Source organism: Oryzias latipes, chromosome 3, assembly GCF_053564925.1.
Source record: "Oryzias latipes strain Hd-rR chromosome 3, Olatipes_Hd-rR_3.1".
Taxonomy (NCBI): domain Eukaryota; kingdom Metazoa; phylum Chordata; class Actinopteri; order Beloniformes; family Adrianichthyidae; genus Oryzias; species Oryzias latipes.
This window is the reverse complement of record NC_136239.1, coordinates 36,589,041-36,605,921: the sequence shown is the minus strand read 5'-3', so window position 1 is coordinate 36,605,921 and position 16,881 is coordinate 36,589,041. Positions and strand designations below refer to the sequence as shown.

The 16,881-nt window shown below is 45.0% G+C and overlaps 3 protein-coding genes across 3 annotated transcripts; all 3 read left to right on the top strand.

Annotated features, from left to right (window-relative positions):
- Window positions 1-8,139: 8,139 nt before the first annotated feature.
- On the top strand, window positions 8,140-9,074 carry LOC101172803 (high choriolytic enzyme 1-like). Its single transcript, XM_011494012.4, has one exon. The coding sequence runs from the start codon at window positions 8,202-8,204 to the stop codon at window positions 9,012-9,014; it is 813 nt and encodes a 270-aa protein (XP_011492314.2). The 5' UTR covers window positions 8,140-8,201; the 3' UTR covers window positions 9,015-9,074.
- A 3,965-nt stretch (window positions 9,075-13,039) lies between these two features.
- Window positions 13,040-13,938, top strand: hce (protease). The gene is given in 1 exon segment (NM_001201498.1): window positions 13,040-13,938. A coding segment is annotated over 1 exon segment (813 nt). The 5' UTR covers window positions 13,040-13,064; the 3' UTR covers window positions 13,878-13,938.
- Window positions 13,939-15,868: 1,930 nt separating this feature from the next.
- Window positions 15,869-16,795, top strand: hceb (protease). The gene is given in 1 exon segment (NM_001104823.1): window positions 15,869-16,795. A coding segment is annotated over 1 exon segment (840 nt). The 5' UTR covers window positions 15,869-15,894; the 3' UTR covers window positions 16,735-16,795.
- Window positions 16,796-16,881: the final 86 nt, after the last annotated feature.

The window sequence follows — 16,881 nt, the reverse complement described above, 5'->3', positions numbered from 1 at the left end:
GGCAAGCCACAAACTCCCTGCTCCGCTCAATTCCGATGCATCCAATTGCGGACGACTACATCCATGTCTTGTCCGTCTTTGTTTTCCACGTCTGAGCTGGAATCTGGCTAAAACTGTATGGCTGGATAGCTCCAATGTTGCTCGCCATTTTTGTTGCACTGCTATTGTTTGGTTGGAGGTTTGAGGAGCTGTAGTGAGGGAGAGTGTAAACAGAGAGCTCTCAGGAACAGGTAGGGGAAGTAGGGACAACGTTGCTCCATGCCAGCGGTCCTGCCCACAATTCAGAGTTAAATTTCGAATAAACTCCTGCTGCTTTGCAGATACCATGTCCCAGAAAACAACACCGGTTTTTGATTTTGGAAAAAAATGATACCAACAATCATGATTAAAAGACCACTTTACAATCCATCAAAAGATGATCAGATTGAGTCTTTAACCCTTGTGCTATCCTATGGGGTCCAGATGACCTGATTCTCAAATTGACGTGTTATCCCTACCACGATAAAGGTGGAGAGGATTTCATGTAATCCATGGACACCAGTGAAGATCACAAATCATTGAAGAAAAAAGGTTCAGCGCACTTTCTTGTGGGGTCTAGTTGACCCCACTCCCAATGTAGCACAAGGGTTACTCAGATTATCCATGATTTATCAAAGAAGGCTGGATTTTTAAAACATCCTGTTTACACAAATTTGTGCAGGTTTTCTTTCCCTGTGAAAAATTAATTTTCAAAAAATTTCCCTTTGGATTAACTGAAACTATGTCAGTAGGACATTAGAATTTATCTAATATGACTGAGAGTGGAAATTAATTTAGAAGTGCATTGACATTAGACAAAGAAAAAAACGATCCACTTGGACTAGATGTTTCTGGTCTTCCTCAGCAACAGGTTAAAGCTCTCCTTGATGTGGCAATTACAGACAGTGAGTCTGATTTACCTATCATCAAGTGGCGATTGGCACCTCTCCTTCCTCAACTGCCCAAGACACACGGCCAATGGTCAAAGGGCTCAACTACAAAGTACAACATTGACAATCTGTCAAGAGTGTCCTGGGGCCATGCGCCTCTGGATCTCTTAGTGTGGTTTTGACTAACGGACCAAACAGTAGTATTTTGAATTCTTTTCTTAATTGAAATGTTTTCAAAGGAAATTTGAACAAGTATTTAAGAAAATTGTGTTCTCAAAAAGCATCCTAACTCTTCAAGTGATATAGGAATCACAAAGTATATATGCCAACAAGCTTTAGGGGGAAAAAAACAGTCCAAATCAATATTATCATTTACCAAGAAAAAATATTAAACAGTCAATCATAAAACTGAGCTTTGAGTCTGGGGTGGGGTGGGGTGGGGGGCTTGTCGGCCCTGTCCTGTGGGGGGGCGTTCTGGGGGGGAGGGGGGGCCCATTATTAGTACGGGTCGGGGGGGCTAGCGGGTCGGGGTCTCCGCTGAGGCAATCAGTGGTTGCCTCGGCCGGTTGGCCTCCTCGGTCCCGTCGAGGCCTGACCAGAGCTCTTCTAGGGCCGGCGTCTGGGGGTGGGGGCCTGGGCTTGCTCCGGGGGGGGGCGACGCTTTCTGGCTCCTCTCTCTCTGTGTGGGGTGGGTGGTGCCGGGCCTGGGGTGTCGGCGCCTCCGGGGGTGGGCCCCTGGGCTGGGTGGCCCTGGCCCCTTTGCTGGGGGTGGGCTGGGGGACGGCTGTTTGACCACCGGGGGACAGTCTACCAGCTGTCCCCAACTTACCCCCTTCCTTATATAACCTCATATTAGGGTGAGGGGGTGGGGGGTTTAGCCTGCGATGCGCCTTGGGGGGGGGCTACTTGGGAGTGGCCCCCCTCCTATGGTTGCCGTATGGAGTGGGCCCCCCCTCTTTCGGTTTTATTTGCACCTTAGACACGTAGGGTCCTTGGTAGGGGGGGTGCTTGGACATCACTGCCAGCAAGCAGCAGATGTCCTCCTGGCACCCTACCCGCCAATTTTAACCGCACCTTAGACATTTAGGGCCCCTTGGTGTGGAGGGTGAGGGGACATCACTGTGAGTAATCAGGAGATGTACCCTTAGTGCCCTACTCGCCAATTTTAACTGCACCCCCCTTAGTACACACACCCCTCCCCCTTCAATATATACATTCAAACATAAACACACACACATGCACACAAACACCCTCTCAAACACCCATACACGCACACACATTTTACAAGGAAGGTGGGACCTGGGTCCATCTGTCCCCTACCCCGTCCCTGGTGGGGGGTGTGGGCCCCTTGGCGATGGCGGCCGTGTCCCTTGGGTGCCGGCTCCCTGGGCCCGGCGGTGCTCTCTCCGCACGGTGGGGGGGTTCATATTACACCTGAGCCGGGGGTGTTCGTGTCCCTGGGGGGTGGGTCCTGGTCCTTGCCCCTGGGCGCTGGGCCCCGCCAAACTTCCAACATGGCCGAGCCTGGTCGGGCCATATTTATAACATCCCTTATGGGCCGCCCTTTTTTCCCCGGGGTTCCCCCCTCCTGGGCGGGGGCGGCGGGCCCCTGCCTTGCTCCTACCTGGACCAACCGTGGGCCGGGTGGGTGGCTGCCTGGAGTGCGGAGCGGGTCTCCCTTGGGGGGTCCTGGCTCGTACCTGGGGTCGGGGCGGGGGGATGCCCGGAACTCCTGGGTGGTGGTGGGGTGCTCGTCTGGGGCTGTGGGCGTCCCTCTCCGGTGGGGCCCTGCGTTGGGCTCTTCCGGCGCGGCGGGGGGCTGCTTTCCTGGCTGGGCTGGGGCGGCGCTCTCTTTCCCTCTGCGCCTCCCTGCTCTCTGGCTCTGGGGGCCTCACGGCGGTCCTGCTGGCCCTGGCCTGGGTGGCGGTCTTGGTCGCCCGGGGGGCGGTTGTTCCCTGCCTGTTCCCGTGTGGCGCTGGGGGAATTCCGGCTGCCGCTGCTGCTGCGGCGGGGGTATGGGTGTGGGGGTGGCTGGGCGCTCCTCCTCCTTCTTTTCACATTCCACCATCCATTTTAGAAGAACATAAACACTCACCTGAGCACAGGTGTTAGCTCACCTTTGCACTAATAGTTTGCATGATTGAATGAATGAAAGATTTCACACTAGTTGGTTTAAAGGCATAAGTATGCGTTCGTGAACACTATCTGTTTTGTGTGCATGTTGACATGTGGACATTTCTGCGGCTAGCAGGTGTGTTGATAATATTTGAGTGTGTGTGAACAGGCCCCGCCCTTTTTGTACTACATTTGAACCGTACCGTAACGATAAACAACCAGTAAACCTGCCTGCTCTATGCTGCTTCATGGTCTTACCCCCCTTCCCCTCCTATTATCACCCTCCTACCCCCCCCCTCTCTCTAACGTCCCTCTCTCTTGTTCCCCTCTTTCCTTTTCCGTCCGGTCCAACACCAAAGATTTTCAAACATGATTGAAATTAATAAAGTTTGGCCTCAATTACAAAAGGGGTTTATTCAGACATACCTTTGGTTTGTCTGAAGATGAATAACCCCTCTTGTTAGAATAAAATATGTCCAACACAAGAGGCCCTCAGCTCTCATCTGTTTGCCTAGCTGTTGGACAGGACAAGTTAAAAAAAAAAATAAATAAAAAAAATAAAACTGAGCTTTGTGTTTCTTAAAGAGCTAAGTACAATAGGCTATGTTGGTCAAATAGGCTTAACTGTGGAGTCCTGTACTTAAAGGGTTTACTTTGGACAAACAGTCTGAACCCCAGGCCATAATCTTGCTGCTGCAGTCACACCTCCACAGGTGAGTACAAAGAGGGTGGACTGAACCAAGGAAGACGTCAACCTTTGAGGAGTCAGCTCTGCAGCCTCTACATCCACCAAAAACATGGCTCCCTCTGCCTGCCTCCCAGCTGAGACACCATCAGAGAGCTCCCATTCACCCCAGCAATATAAACTCACATACACAGGGAGACACGTAAATAGTGCCAGAAACAACTGAGCCGCAACAGAGATGCAGTTACAGATGCACCAAAGAAGTATTTGAAGTCCTCCCTAAACTTGACAGCATACCCTACTTACAATCAAATCAAATCAATTCAAATCAACCTTTATTTATAAAGCACTTTTACAACAACACATGTCACTCAAAGTGCTGTGCATAAAATACAAGAAAATGTAAAACAAGATGACAAGACAAACAGTGCAGACAACCCCCCCCCCACACACACACACACACAGACACACACACACCATGATAAAAAGAGTGATTAAATGATGGAATGCAGAGACCTGGCTTCGTCCTGAAGTAGGGAAACAATATTTTGGGGACATGTCCACATCAGTGACCCCCATCCAAGTTCATGGAGTACACTACCACAGGACCCCCCAGATCCAATCAAAAGAGTCAGACCCAGGACATCCCATTGCAGCGACCCCGTTCACTGGGAAGGTCAGTCACTGATGTGGAGGATCCCTCAAAGGAAAACACTGGAGTTACAAATAAAATGTAAAAGGAATAAAATTACAATTAAAATATATTTAAAAGATGAACAAGAAACAAATAATTACATAAACCTTAATAGACATATAAAATGGTAAGCGTGACTAAAAAAATTAAAATAAATAAATAAAATGAATACAAATAAATAAAAAAATAAATGTATATACATACACATATAAAACTAGTAAAAAGAGAAAATAAATAATTAAAATATCAAGTAAAATCCTCAAATTCAATTAAAAGCTAGATTAAAAAGGTAGGTCTTGAGCCTTTCTTTAAAAACATGAGCAGTCTCTGCGGCCCTGAGGCTCTCTGGGAGGCTGTTCCACAGGTGAGGTTCGTAAAAACTGAATGAGGCCTCGCCGTCTGTTATTGTTCTAATCATGTCAGATAAATGTGAAGGCCCGAGACCATAAAAACATTTATAAACCAATAAAAGAACTTTAAAACCAATCCTGAAGCACACAGGGGGCCAATGCAGCAATTTTAAAATCGGTGTAATGTGTACCCGCCCCCTGGTCCTCGTCAATATGCGTGACCAATAGGTTTTGACCATTGGGTTAGGACTAATGTGTTGTGACCAACGTTTTATGATCAATGGCTATGAACAATTGCGTATTTCATTCTATGCCAACTTTTGAGACATTTGACCAAAAACTAAAAAAACTAAAAAATCAACAGCGTTTACTAGACAGCTAAGTACAATAAACTGTGTTGGTAAAGTGGGTTTATCTGTGGAGTCCTCCTTTCCGAGGTTTACTTTAAACAAACGGTGTGGACCCCACCCATTATCTTGCTGCACACGGAGTCCATAGAGAAGAAGGTGAAGAAGATGACTCTGTAGACTTCACTACAAGGATCCTCACCAGCAACAATAACACTGACCAGCTCTTAGTCATTATAATAGGGTTTTCGGTTTCCAAGTGGCGGTGGACTGAAAACGGTCTATCAATCAATCAATCAATAAATTTATTATTTGTATAGCACTTATAAAATCCAAGGCAACCAAAGTGCTTAACATAAAATCCAATAAAATCACAAACAATATGATGCAATAAAGAAACAATCACAATAAAACAATAAAATCAATTGAACAATAAAAGCAATAAAACAATAAAAGAATAAAATTAATAAAATGAACAAGTCCCACTAAATATGCTCACTGGAGTTAAAAGCCTGAGTAAAAAGATGCTTTTTTAAAAGAGTCTTAAAATTACTGACAGTTCTGGCAGACCTCACAGAATAGGGGAGAGCATTCCAGAGTTTAGGACCTGCAACTGAAAAGGCTCTGTCTCCCTGAGTCACAAGTCGAGTCCTGGGAACCACTAAAGGCATTTGATCTTCAGACCTTAGGACTCGACATGGACGATAAACATGCAAAAGCTCAGAAAGATACTGAGGTGCCAGACCATTCAGACATTTAAAAACCAAAAGTAGAATCTTAAAAGAAATTCTAAAAGACACAGGCAGCCAGTGAAGTGAGCGTAATATCGGGGTTATATGCTCACACCGTCTGGTACCCGTTAACAGGCGGGCCGCTGAATTTTGAACCAGCTGGAGACGGCGGAGCAGAGACTGATCCATGCCACTGTACAGAGAGTTACAGTAGTCCAGTCTAGAGAAGATCGAGGCATGAATCACTTGTTGCAAAGCGTGAGGAGGTAGATATGGCACTATGGTCTAGTGTTGCCTGCCTTCACCCGACTGTATGAGGGGAGGTTACAGTTCCCTATGACCTAGAATGGGACTATCAGATGCTTCAGCCAAGGCATTCAAAAAAGAGGACGAGAGGACAGTGAGCAGGCTGATCACCAGTTAGGTATAACAAAAGCCACCGCCTTTGCAGAGCACTGACAGTACTCTTATAATTATGTTGGTCCTTTATCATTGGTTCATTTAGATGGCATTTAGATCATGTGCCATCTAAATGGCACACAATACCTGCACCTGATGCAACAATATGCCTTAATGGCATCAGAAGCAGGAGGTGGGTCAAGGAACAGTCGGCTCCAAGCTGAGACATCATTCCCTATAGCAATTCAAACTCACATAACCATGCATACACAAGCAGATACACAAAGGGTGTAAACAGTTGCAGCTTTGAGCTGAGACGCCACCAGCAGATGACCAGTAGGTTATTAACAGTAGGTTATGAACAGTGGGTTATGACCATTGGCTTGTGACCAATAGGTTATGAGCAGTAGGTTATGAACAAGTGAATCGGTTAGTTCAAAAGGGACCCAAGTCCAAGAGGTTTGTTTTTCCAGTAAATTATTTTAATTGCATAAGTTAGGGTAAATGGCGTATACTTATATAGCGCTTTCTACCCTCTTTCGAAGGCCCAAAGTGCTTTACAGTCACAGTCCCATTCACCCATGCACACACACATTCACACTGGTGGCAGCTCCGCTGCCAAACACTGGCGCCAACCTCCCACCAGAGGCAAGGAGGGGTTCAGTGTCTTGCCCAAGGACACTTCGACACACTTCGCGTGCAAGGCGGGAATCAAACCTGCAACCTTACGATCATGGGTCGACCGCCCTACTGCTGCACCACGGCCGCCCTAAGTAGTCCAGGGGTGGGCAACTATTTTAAGTCGCGGGCCACATTCGGTTCTAAAATTCGATCGAAGGGCCGGACCAGGAGCAGATGCGTGGAGTGAGAATGATATAACGTGGAATGTAGATGAAAACATTTGGATTGAAAATTATGTTCTAAAACAGAATATTCTAGAGTTTTGAGTTTAAAACTTTTGTTCCCATTTTAGATCAATATTATAATTGTGAAGCAGTTACCTATTTGGTACCTTCAGGAAGTTGTAAAGTGCTATTTGAATAAAGTTTCATTCATTCATGATCCTGTTAATAAAATAAATAACATTATTTATGAAATAAAACAATGACCAAATAACACTATGATTTTCAAAGACAAAAAATCAGGAAAAATATACTGATACATTTAAAATAAAAACATAAAAAGCAATAAATAATGGATCCTCTCCCGTCATAATTCCGCAGAGACTTTGAGCTCCTCACACATCTCAAAATTTGCGCAGCTGAGCTGTGTCCTAGGCGTATGTTTCTCATCCAGTTATAATGAAAAAGCAGATTTCTATTCTATTTCCTTCTGCTGCAGCTACGCATATATCTGCATTACTTTTTCACCAGTACAGAGTTCCATCGTTTATTGCAGGAATTTCGTTCTAAAAGTAACCTGTGATCGGTGAAATGCCATGGAGTTTGATTACAGACGTTTATGGCTTCAAAACTCCTCACTGCCACTTTATACACTTTTCTCAGGCAGACATGAACATTTTCGTCATTTTCTCTTGTTTAAATTCTCAAACCTTCATAGAAATTAGGTTCAAGATCTTTGAAAACAAAAATCTGACCAATCAAAGATTTCTGATCTGAAGAGCTCTGCGTTTCTGTACAGGAGACACGGCACATAGGAGATTGATTGACAAGGTCTCCAGCCAATCAGGACACACAACAGGGTGCGCAGTTTAAAAAAGGCAGCATAATTGCTCTAAACCAATGAACTAAAACGGGAAAGATGAACTGCGACGTAAGTACAATAAACAATGTTGGTAAAGTAGGTTTGTCTGTGGAGCCTCCCTTCTGAGGTTTACTTCAGACAAACAGTGTGGACCCCCACCCATAATCTTGCTGCAGACACACCTCCACAGGTGAGTATAAAAAGGCTGAACTGAACTGAGGCAGACATCAAGTTTTGAAGAGTCAGTTCTGAACCCTCCACATCCAAAATGAATCTGGCTCCCTCCACCTGCCTGCTCTTACTGCTCCTGCTCGGCATTGCTCAGGCACTGCCCGTCCAAAATGAAGAAGGCCATGAAGAAGGCCATGAAGAAGGTGATGAAGATGACTTTGTAGACATCACTACCAGGATCCTCACCAGCAACAATAACACTGACCAGCTCTTGCTAGAAGGAGACCTGGTGGCTCCTACAAACAGGAATGCCATGAAATGCTGGAGCAGCAGCTGTTTCTGGAAGAAAGCCTCCAACGGTTTAGTGGTAATTCCTTACGTCATTAGCTCTGAGTACTCTGGAGGAGAAGTGGCCACCATCGAAGGCGCCATGAGGGCTTTTAACGGCAAAACATGCATCCGCTTTGTCCGTCGCACCAACGAGTACGACTTCATTAGCGTTGTGAGCAAAACTGGATGCTACTCTGAGCTGGGCAGGAAGGGAGGACTTCAGGAGCTGTCTATCAACAGGGGAGGATGCATGTACAGCGGCATCATCCAACACGAGCTCAACCACGCTCTGGGCTTCCAGCATGAACAGACCAGGAGCGACCGAGACAGCTACGTCCGAATCAACTGGGAGAACATCATCCCAGCGAGTGCCTACAATTTTAACAAGCATGATACCAACAACCTGAACACCCCCTATGACTACTCCTCCATCATGCACTATGGAAGAGATGCCTTCTCCATTGCCTATGGGCGAGATTCCATCACCCCCATCCCTAATCCCAATGTCCCCATCGGCCAGAGGAATGGCATGTCCCGCTGGGACATCACCAGAATCAACGTCCTTTACAACTGCCGTTAAAAATGTTTATGTCTGCCCTTTAATGTCTGAATTACTACAAATAAAGTAGATGCAAAGCAACTTTTGTTGTCTAATTGCTTTTCTCGTTTGGCTTCATGGAAGAAAGCATCCCAGTGCTGTAGTGGTGAGCACTTTGGCCTCACAGCCCCAGTTTGAATCCTAGCTGGGCCTTTCTATATATAGTCAACATGTTCTCCCAGTGCTTGTGTAGGTTTTCTTGGAGAACTTTGGCTTCCTCCTACAGTCCAAAAACATCATTTGTAGGAAAATCGGTAGCTTTAAATGATTTACTTTTTTTGATGAAGTACAAAGTATATTTTAGCTACATTAAACAAAAACAACAAAAAAGAAAATAAAGGAAAAAAAATCAAAATTGCCATCCAAAAAATCTAATTTGCTTAGACAAAGAATTACAAAAGTAATGTTTCAATAGGTAATTGCTGTGTGTGTTTCTTCTTTATAAATACTATTTGCACCTACAATTTGCTTTAGCATAAAACACATGGCAGTGTAAAAAGAAAATTATTTAAACATACAAACAGTGAGTTCACAACTTAACCTTTTTTTGTAACTATTGTTTCTATTTCTTCTGCTGCAGCTATGCATATATCTGCGTTACCTTTTCACCAGTACATGTCATGGTGCCTCTGGCAGCTCTCCTCCCCCTCCCGTCTCTGCTTGCTTCCTGATTCGACTCAGCTGTGTCCACTCAACTCATCATGCGTCCAGACCTTCATAAGGAGATCCAGAACCAGTACTCATCGCCAGTTCGTTGCCCCAGATGGTGCATAGTCTGGTCGTCTTAGTATTTCTAGTTCATGTGTTTTTGCTCTCGTCTTATTTGCCGTCTGCCTTGTTGTCAGGATTACCAAACCACGAGTGGACACCTGAATCACCAGACTACATGAGCAGTATTACATCACTGTGTCAACCTACCATGCCACGAAGCCTCGCAGTACCTCCAGCCACGTCACGAGCCATGGCCGAACCTCCAGTCACGCCGCAAACCATCATCCAACATCAAGCTCCGCCACAACTCCTAACCACACCGGAGATAATAAACTCCATTACTTACCTCAAAAACTTACCTGTGTCTTCCTTCCAGGTTCCAGCGTCTGGCTCTGTCCAGTCAAGCAAGTCATGACAGTACAGAGTTCCGTCGTTTATTGCAGGAGTTTCGTTCTAAAAATAACCTGAGATCCACGGAGTCTGATTACAGACGTTTATGGCTTCAAAACTCCTCACTGCCACTTTATACACTTTTCTCAGGCACAAATGAACATTTTCACCATTTTCTCTTGTTTAAATTCTCAAACCTTCATAGAAATTAGGTTCAGGATCTTAGAATGAAAACAAAGATCTGACCGATCAAAGATTTCTGATTGGAAGAGCTCTGCGTTTCTGTACAGGAGACACGGCACATAGGAGATTGATTGACAAGGTCTCCAGCCAATCAGGACACAGATCAGGGTGCGCAGTTTAAAAAAGGCAGCATATTTGCTCTAAACCAATGAGCTAAAACGGGAGATAAACTGCGACGTAGAAAGGAAAGACTGTCTTCTATTTTGTTTGACAGGAATTTTAGAGGGTTTCAGGTTGGAGCCCAGATTGCAGAAGGGGGAAATAAAATGTCACGTCTTGATTGAGTGGCCAGATTAAAAACATGGGTCTCTGATATTGTTCAGTGGGCTGGATCAAACATGGAGGCGGGCCAGATCCAGCCCACGGGCTGTAGTTTGCCCACCCCTGCCCTGGGTAAAAGGGAGGCTTCACCAAATGATTAATACTTTACCCAGATTTAGCACTAGTTCATAGCTTACAAATGCTATAATATGAAGCACCTCACTTTTATCATTTCAGAGGACTAGCAAACTAAAGTCTCTGGACTTGGGCCCTTCTTGAATTAAACAGGGGCGCTGCCATATTGGATAAATAGTGCTGCCATCTATGGGATAAAGCAAAACCCATGCAAGAGAGAACCAAGTCCAGGAATTTTGCACTTAATGCATTTTAAATGTCAAGCATAGTCAATACATTACAACGGACTTGGGACGTTTTTGCACCTAATCAGATACAGTGGTGGACAAAACTGTTGGTACCCCTCAGTTAAAGAAAGAAAGTCCACAATGCTCATTGAAATGACTTGAAACGTTCAAAAGTAACAATAAATAAAAATTTCTTGAAAATTAAATAATCAAAATCAGCCATTACTTTTGAGTTGTTGATTTAACTGAATTATTTAAAAAACAAACTAATGAAATAGGGCTAGACCAAAATGATGGTACCTGCATAAAAGACTGAGAACTAATTGCCCAGGGGTCATGATGAACTCAGGTATGTCCTTTAATTGACATCACAGCTGTTTTCAAACCCATAATCAGTTAGTCTGCCTATTTAAAGGGAGACAAATAGTCACGTTGCTGTTTAAAAGGTGTGTACCACACTGAAGATGGACAACAGAAAGCGAAGGAGAGAATTGTCCCAGGACATTAAAAACAAAATTATAGACAAACATGGTAAAGGTAAAGGCTATAAAACCATCTCTAAGCAGCTTGAAGTTCCTGTGACGATAGTGGCACATATTATTCAGAAGTTTAAGACCCACGGGACAGGAGCCAACCTCCCTGGACGTGGCCGGAAGAGGAAAATTGATGACAAATTGAGGGGACGGATAGTTGGAACTGTATCCAAAGAGCCCAGAACAACCTCCAAAGACATTAAAGGTGAACTCCTAGATCAAGGTACATCAGTGTCAGATTGCACCATTTGTCGTTTTTTGAGCTAGAGTGGACTTCGTGGGAGACGACACCACTGTTGAAAAGAAATCATAAAAAGCCAGACTGGAATTTGCAAAACTGCATGTTGACAAGCCACAAAGCTTCTGGGAAAATGTCGTTTGGACAGATGAGACAAAACTAGAGCGTTTTGGCGAGGCACATAAGCTCTATGTTCATAGACTGAAAAATGAAGCATACAACGAAAAGAACACTGTCCCTACTGTGAAACATGGAGGAGGCTCAGTTCTGTTTTGGGGCTGCTTTGCTGCATCTGGCACAGGGTGTCTTCAAGTTGTGAAAGGTAAAAGGAAATCTCAAGATTATCATGGCATTCTGGATAAAAATGTGCTGCTTAGTGTCAGAAAGCTTGGTCTCAGTTGCAGGTCATGGGTCTTCCAACAGGACAACGATCCAAAACACACAGCCATTAACACCCAAGAATGGCTCAGAGAAAAGCGTTGGACTATTCTGAAGTGGCCTTCTATGAGCCCAGATCTGAATCTCATTGAACATTTGTGGAAGGAGCTGAAACATGCCATTTGGAGAAGACACCTGTCAAACCTGAGACAACTGGAGCCGTTTGCTCATGAGAAGTGGGCCAAAATACCTTTGGATGGGTGCAGAAGGCTCATTGACAAATGCAGAAACCGTTTAATTGCAGTGATTGCCTCAAAAGGTTGTGCAAAAAAAGATTAAGTTATGGGTACCATCATTTTTCTCCAGCTCTATTTCATTAGATGTTTTTTTTTAATAATTCTGTTAATCAACAACTCAAAAGTAATGTCTGATTTTGATTATTTAATTCTCAAGAAACTTTTGTTTGTTTTTACTTTTGAACGTTTCAAGTCATTTGGGTGAGCATTGTGGACTTTCTTTCTTTAACTGCAGGTTACTAACAATTTTGTCCACCACTGTAGCTTTTCCCTTGAAGACCATAGAATATCGCTATTTTGAAAAATTGTGCACTTGGGCCCCTTTTGAACTAACCGATTCAATTATGTATTACATTTTATGAAAAACTTTTACACCTTTTTCCCAAAAATAAAAATAGCTCAACTTTTTGTTTACCAGACAACTAAGTAAGTACAATAAACGATGTTGGTAAAGTAGGTTTGTCTGTGGAGCCTCCCTACTGAGGTTTACTTCAGACAAACAGTGTGGACCCCCACCCATAATCTTGCTGCAGACACACCTCCACAGGTGAGTATAAAAAGGCTGAACTGAGGCAGACATCAAGTTTTGAGGAGTCAGTTCTGAACCCTCCACATCCACCATGAACTTGGCTCCCTCCACCTGCCTGCTTTTACTGTTCCTGCTCGGCATTGCTCAGGCACTGCCTGTCTGGGACGAAGAAGGCCATGAAGAAGGCCATGAAGAAGGTGATGGAGATGACTTTGTAGACATCACTACCAGGATCCTCACCAGCAACAATAACACTGACCAGCTCTTGCTAGAAGGAGACCTGGTGGCTCCTACAAACAGGAATGCCATGAAATGCTGGAGCAGCAGCTGTTTCTGGAAGAAAGCCTCCAACGGTTTAGTGGTAATTCCTTACGTCATTAGCTCTGAGTACTCTGGAGGAGAAGTGGCCACCATCGAAGGCGCCATGAGGGCTTTTAACGGCAAAACATGCATCCGCTTTGTCCGTCGCACCAACGAGTACGACTTCATTAGCGTTGTGAGCAAAACTGGATGCTACTCTGAGCTGGGCAGGAAGGGAGGACTTCAGGAGCTGTCTATCAACAGGGGAGGATGCATGTACAGCGGCATCATCCAACACGAGCTCAACCACGCTCTGGGCTTCCAGCATGAGCAGACCAGGAGCGACCGAGACAGCTACGTCCGGATCAACTGGGAGAACATCATCCCAGCGAGTGCCTACAATTTTAACAAGCATGATACCAACAACCTGAACACCCCCTACGACTACTCCTCCATCATGCACTATGGAAGAGATGCCTTCTCCATTGCCTATGGGCGAGATTCCATCACCCCCATCCCCAATCCCAATGTCCCCATCGGCCAGAGGAATGGCATGTCCCGCTGGGACATCACCAGAATCAACGTCCTTTACAACTGTCGTTAAAAATGTTTATGTCAAGATCTATAATGTCTCAATTACTACAAATAAAGTAAATGCAAAGCAACTTTTGTTGTCTAATTGCTTTTCTCGTTTGGCTTCATGAAAGTAAGCAGCACAGTGGTGTAGTGGTGAGCAATTTGGCTTCAAAGCGGTAGTTTGAATCCTAGCTGGGCCCTTTCCGTATAGAGTCTACATATTCTCCCAGTTCTTATTTAGGTTTTCTTGGGGAATTTTGGCTTCCTTCTACAGTCCAAAAACATCATTTGTAGGAAAACCGATAGTTTCCTTTCCGAGTTTTACTTTAAACAAACAGTGTGGACCCCACCCATTATCTTGGTGCAGCCACACCTCCATAGTCTATAGAGAAAAAGGAGAAGAAGGTGAAGAAGATGACTCTGTAGACTTCACTACAAGGATCCTCACCAGCAACAATAACACTGACCAGCTCTTAGTCATTATAATATGGTTTTCGGTTTCCAAGTGGCGGTGGACTGAAAACGGTCTAGTGTTGCCTGCCTTCACCCGACTGTAAGAGGGGAGGTTACAGTTCCCTGTGACCTAGAATGGGACTATCAGATGCTTCAGCCGAGGCATTCAAAAAAGAGGACAAGAGGACAGTGAGCAGGCTGATTACCAGTTAGGTATAACAAAAGCCACCGCCTTTGCAGAGCACTGACAGTACTTTTATAATTATGTTGGTCCTTTATCATTGGTTCATTTAGATGGCATTTAGATCATGTGCCATCTAAATGGCACACAATACCTGCACCTGATGCAACAATATGCCTTAATGGCATCAGAAGCAGGAGGTGGGTCAAGGAACAGTCGGCTCCAAGCTGAGACATCATTCCCTATAGCAATTCAAACTCGCATAACCATGCATACACAAGCAGATACACAAAGGGTGTAAACAGTTGCAGCTTTGAGCTGAGACGCCACCAGTAGATGACCAGTAGGTTATTATCGGTTAGTTCAAAAGGGGCCCAAGTCCAAGAGGTTTGTTTTTCCAGTAAATTATTTTAATTGCATAAGTTAGGGTAAATGGCGTATACTTATATAGCGCTTTCTACCCTCTTTCGAAGGCCCAAAGCGCTTTACAGTCATGGTCCCATTCACCCATGCACACACACATTCACACACACACTGGCGGCGGCTCCGCTGCCAAACACTGGCGCCAACCTCCCACCAGAGGCAAGGTGGGGTTCAGTGTCTTGCCCAAGGACACTTCGACACAAGGGCGTGCAAGGCGGGAATCGAACCTGCAGCCTTACGATCATGGGTCGACCGCCCTACCGCTGCACAACGGCCGCCGTAAGTTACTCCAGGGGTGGGCGATTATTTTAAGTCGCGGGCCACATTCGGTTCTAAAATTCGATCGAAGGGCCGGACCAGGAGCAGATGCGTGGAGTGAGAATGATATAACGTAGAATGTAGATGAAAACATTTGGATTGAAAATTATGTTCTAAAACAGAATATTCTAGAGTTTTGAGTTTAAAACTTTTGTTCCCATTTTAGATCAATTTTATAATTGTGAAGCCGTTTGGTACCTTCAGGGAGTTGTAAAGTGCTATTTGAATAAAGTTTCATTCATTCATGATCCTGTTAATAAAATAAATAACATTATTTATGACATAAAACAATGACCAAATAACACTCTCTATGATTTTCAAAGACAAAAAAAAAGACAGGAGACGCTGCACATAGGAGATTGATTGACAAGGTCTCCAGCCAATCAGGACACACAACAGGGTGCGCAGTTTAAAAAAGGCAGCATAATTGCTCTAAACCAATGAGCTAAACCGGGAAAGATGAACTGCGACGTAAGTACAATAATAATGTTGGTAAAGTAGGTTTGTCTGTGGACCCTCCCTTCCCAAGGTTTACTTTAAACAAACAGTGTGGATCCCCACCCATAATCTTGCTGCAGACACACCTCCATAGGTGAGTATAAAGAGGCTGAACTGAACTGAGGCAGACATCAAGTTTTGAAGAGTCCGTTCTGAACCCTCCACATCCACCATGAACTTGGCTTCTTCCGCCTGCCTGCTTTTACTGTTCCTGCTCGGCATCGCTCAGGCGCTGCCAGTCCAAAATGAAGAGGGCCATGAAGAAGGCAATAAAGAAGGTCATGGAGAAGAAGGCGTAGAAGAAGGTGATGAAGATGACTTTGTAGACTTCACTACCAGGATCCTCACCAGCAACAATAACACTGACCAGCTCTTGCTAGAAGGAGACCTGGTGGCTCCTACAAACAGGAATGCCATGAAGTGCTGGTACAACAGCTGTTTCTGGAAGAAAGCCTCCAACGGTTTTGTGGTGATCCCTTACGTCATTAGCTCTCAGTACTCTAGAGGAGAAGTGGCCACCATCGAGGGCGCCATGAGGGCTTTTAACGGCAGAACATGCATCCGCTTTGTCCGTCGCACCAACGAGTACGACTTCATTAGCGTTGTGAGCAAAAATGGATGCTACTCTGAGCTGGGCAGGAAGGGAGGACAACAGGAGCTGTCTCTCAACAGGGGAGGCTGCATGTACAGTGGCATCATCCAACACGAACTCAACCACGCTCTGGGCTTCCAGCATGAGCAGACCAGGAGCGACCGAGACAGTTACGTCCGGATCAACTGGCAGAACATCATCCCAGCGAGTGCCTACAATTTTAACAAGCATGATACCAACAACCTGAACACCCCCTACGACTACTCCTCCATCATGCACTATGGAAGAGATGCCTTCTCCATTGCCTATGGGCGAGATTCCATCACCCCCATCCCCAATCCCAATGTCCCCATCGGCCAGAGGAATGGCATGTCCCGCTGGGACATCACCAGAATCAACGTCCTTTACAACTGTCGTTAAAAATGTTTATGTCAAGATCTATAATGTCTCAATTACTACAAATAAAGTAAATGCAAAGCAACTTTTGTTGTCTAATTGCTTTTCTCGTTTGGCTTCATGAAAGTAAGCAGCACAGTGGTGTAGTGGTGAGCAATTTGGCTTCAAAGC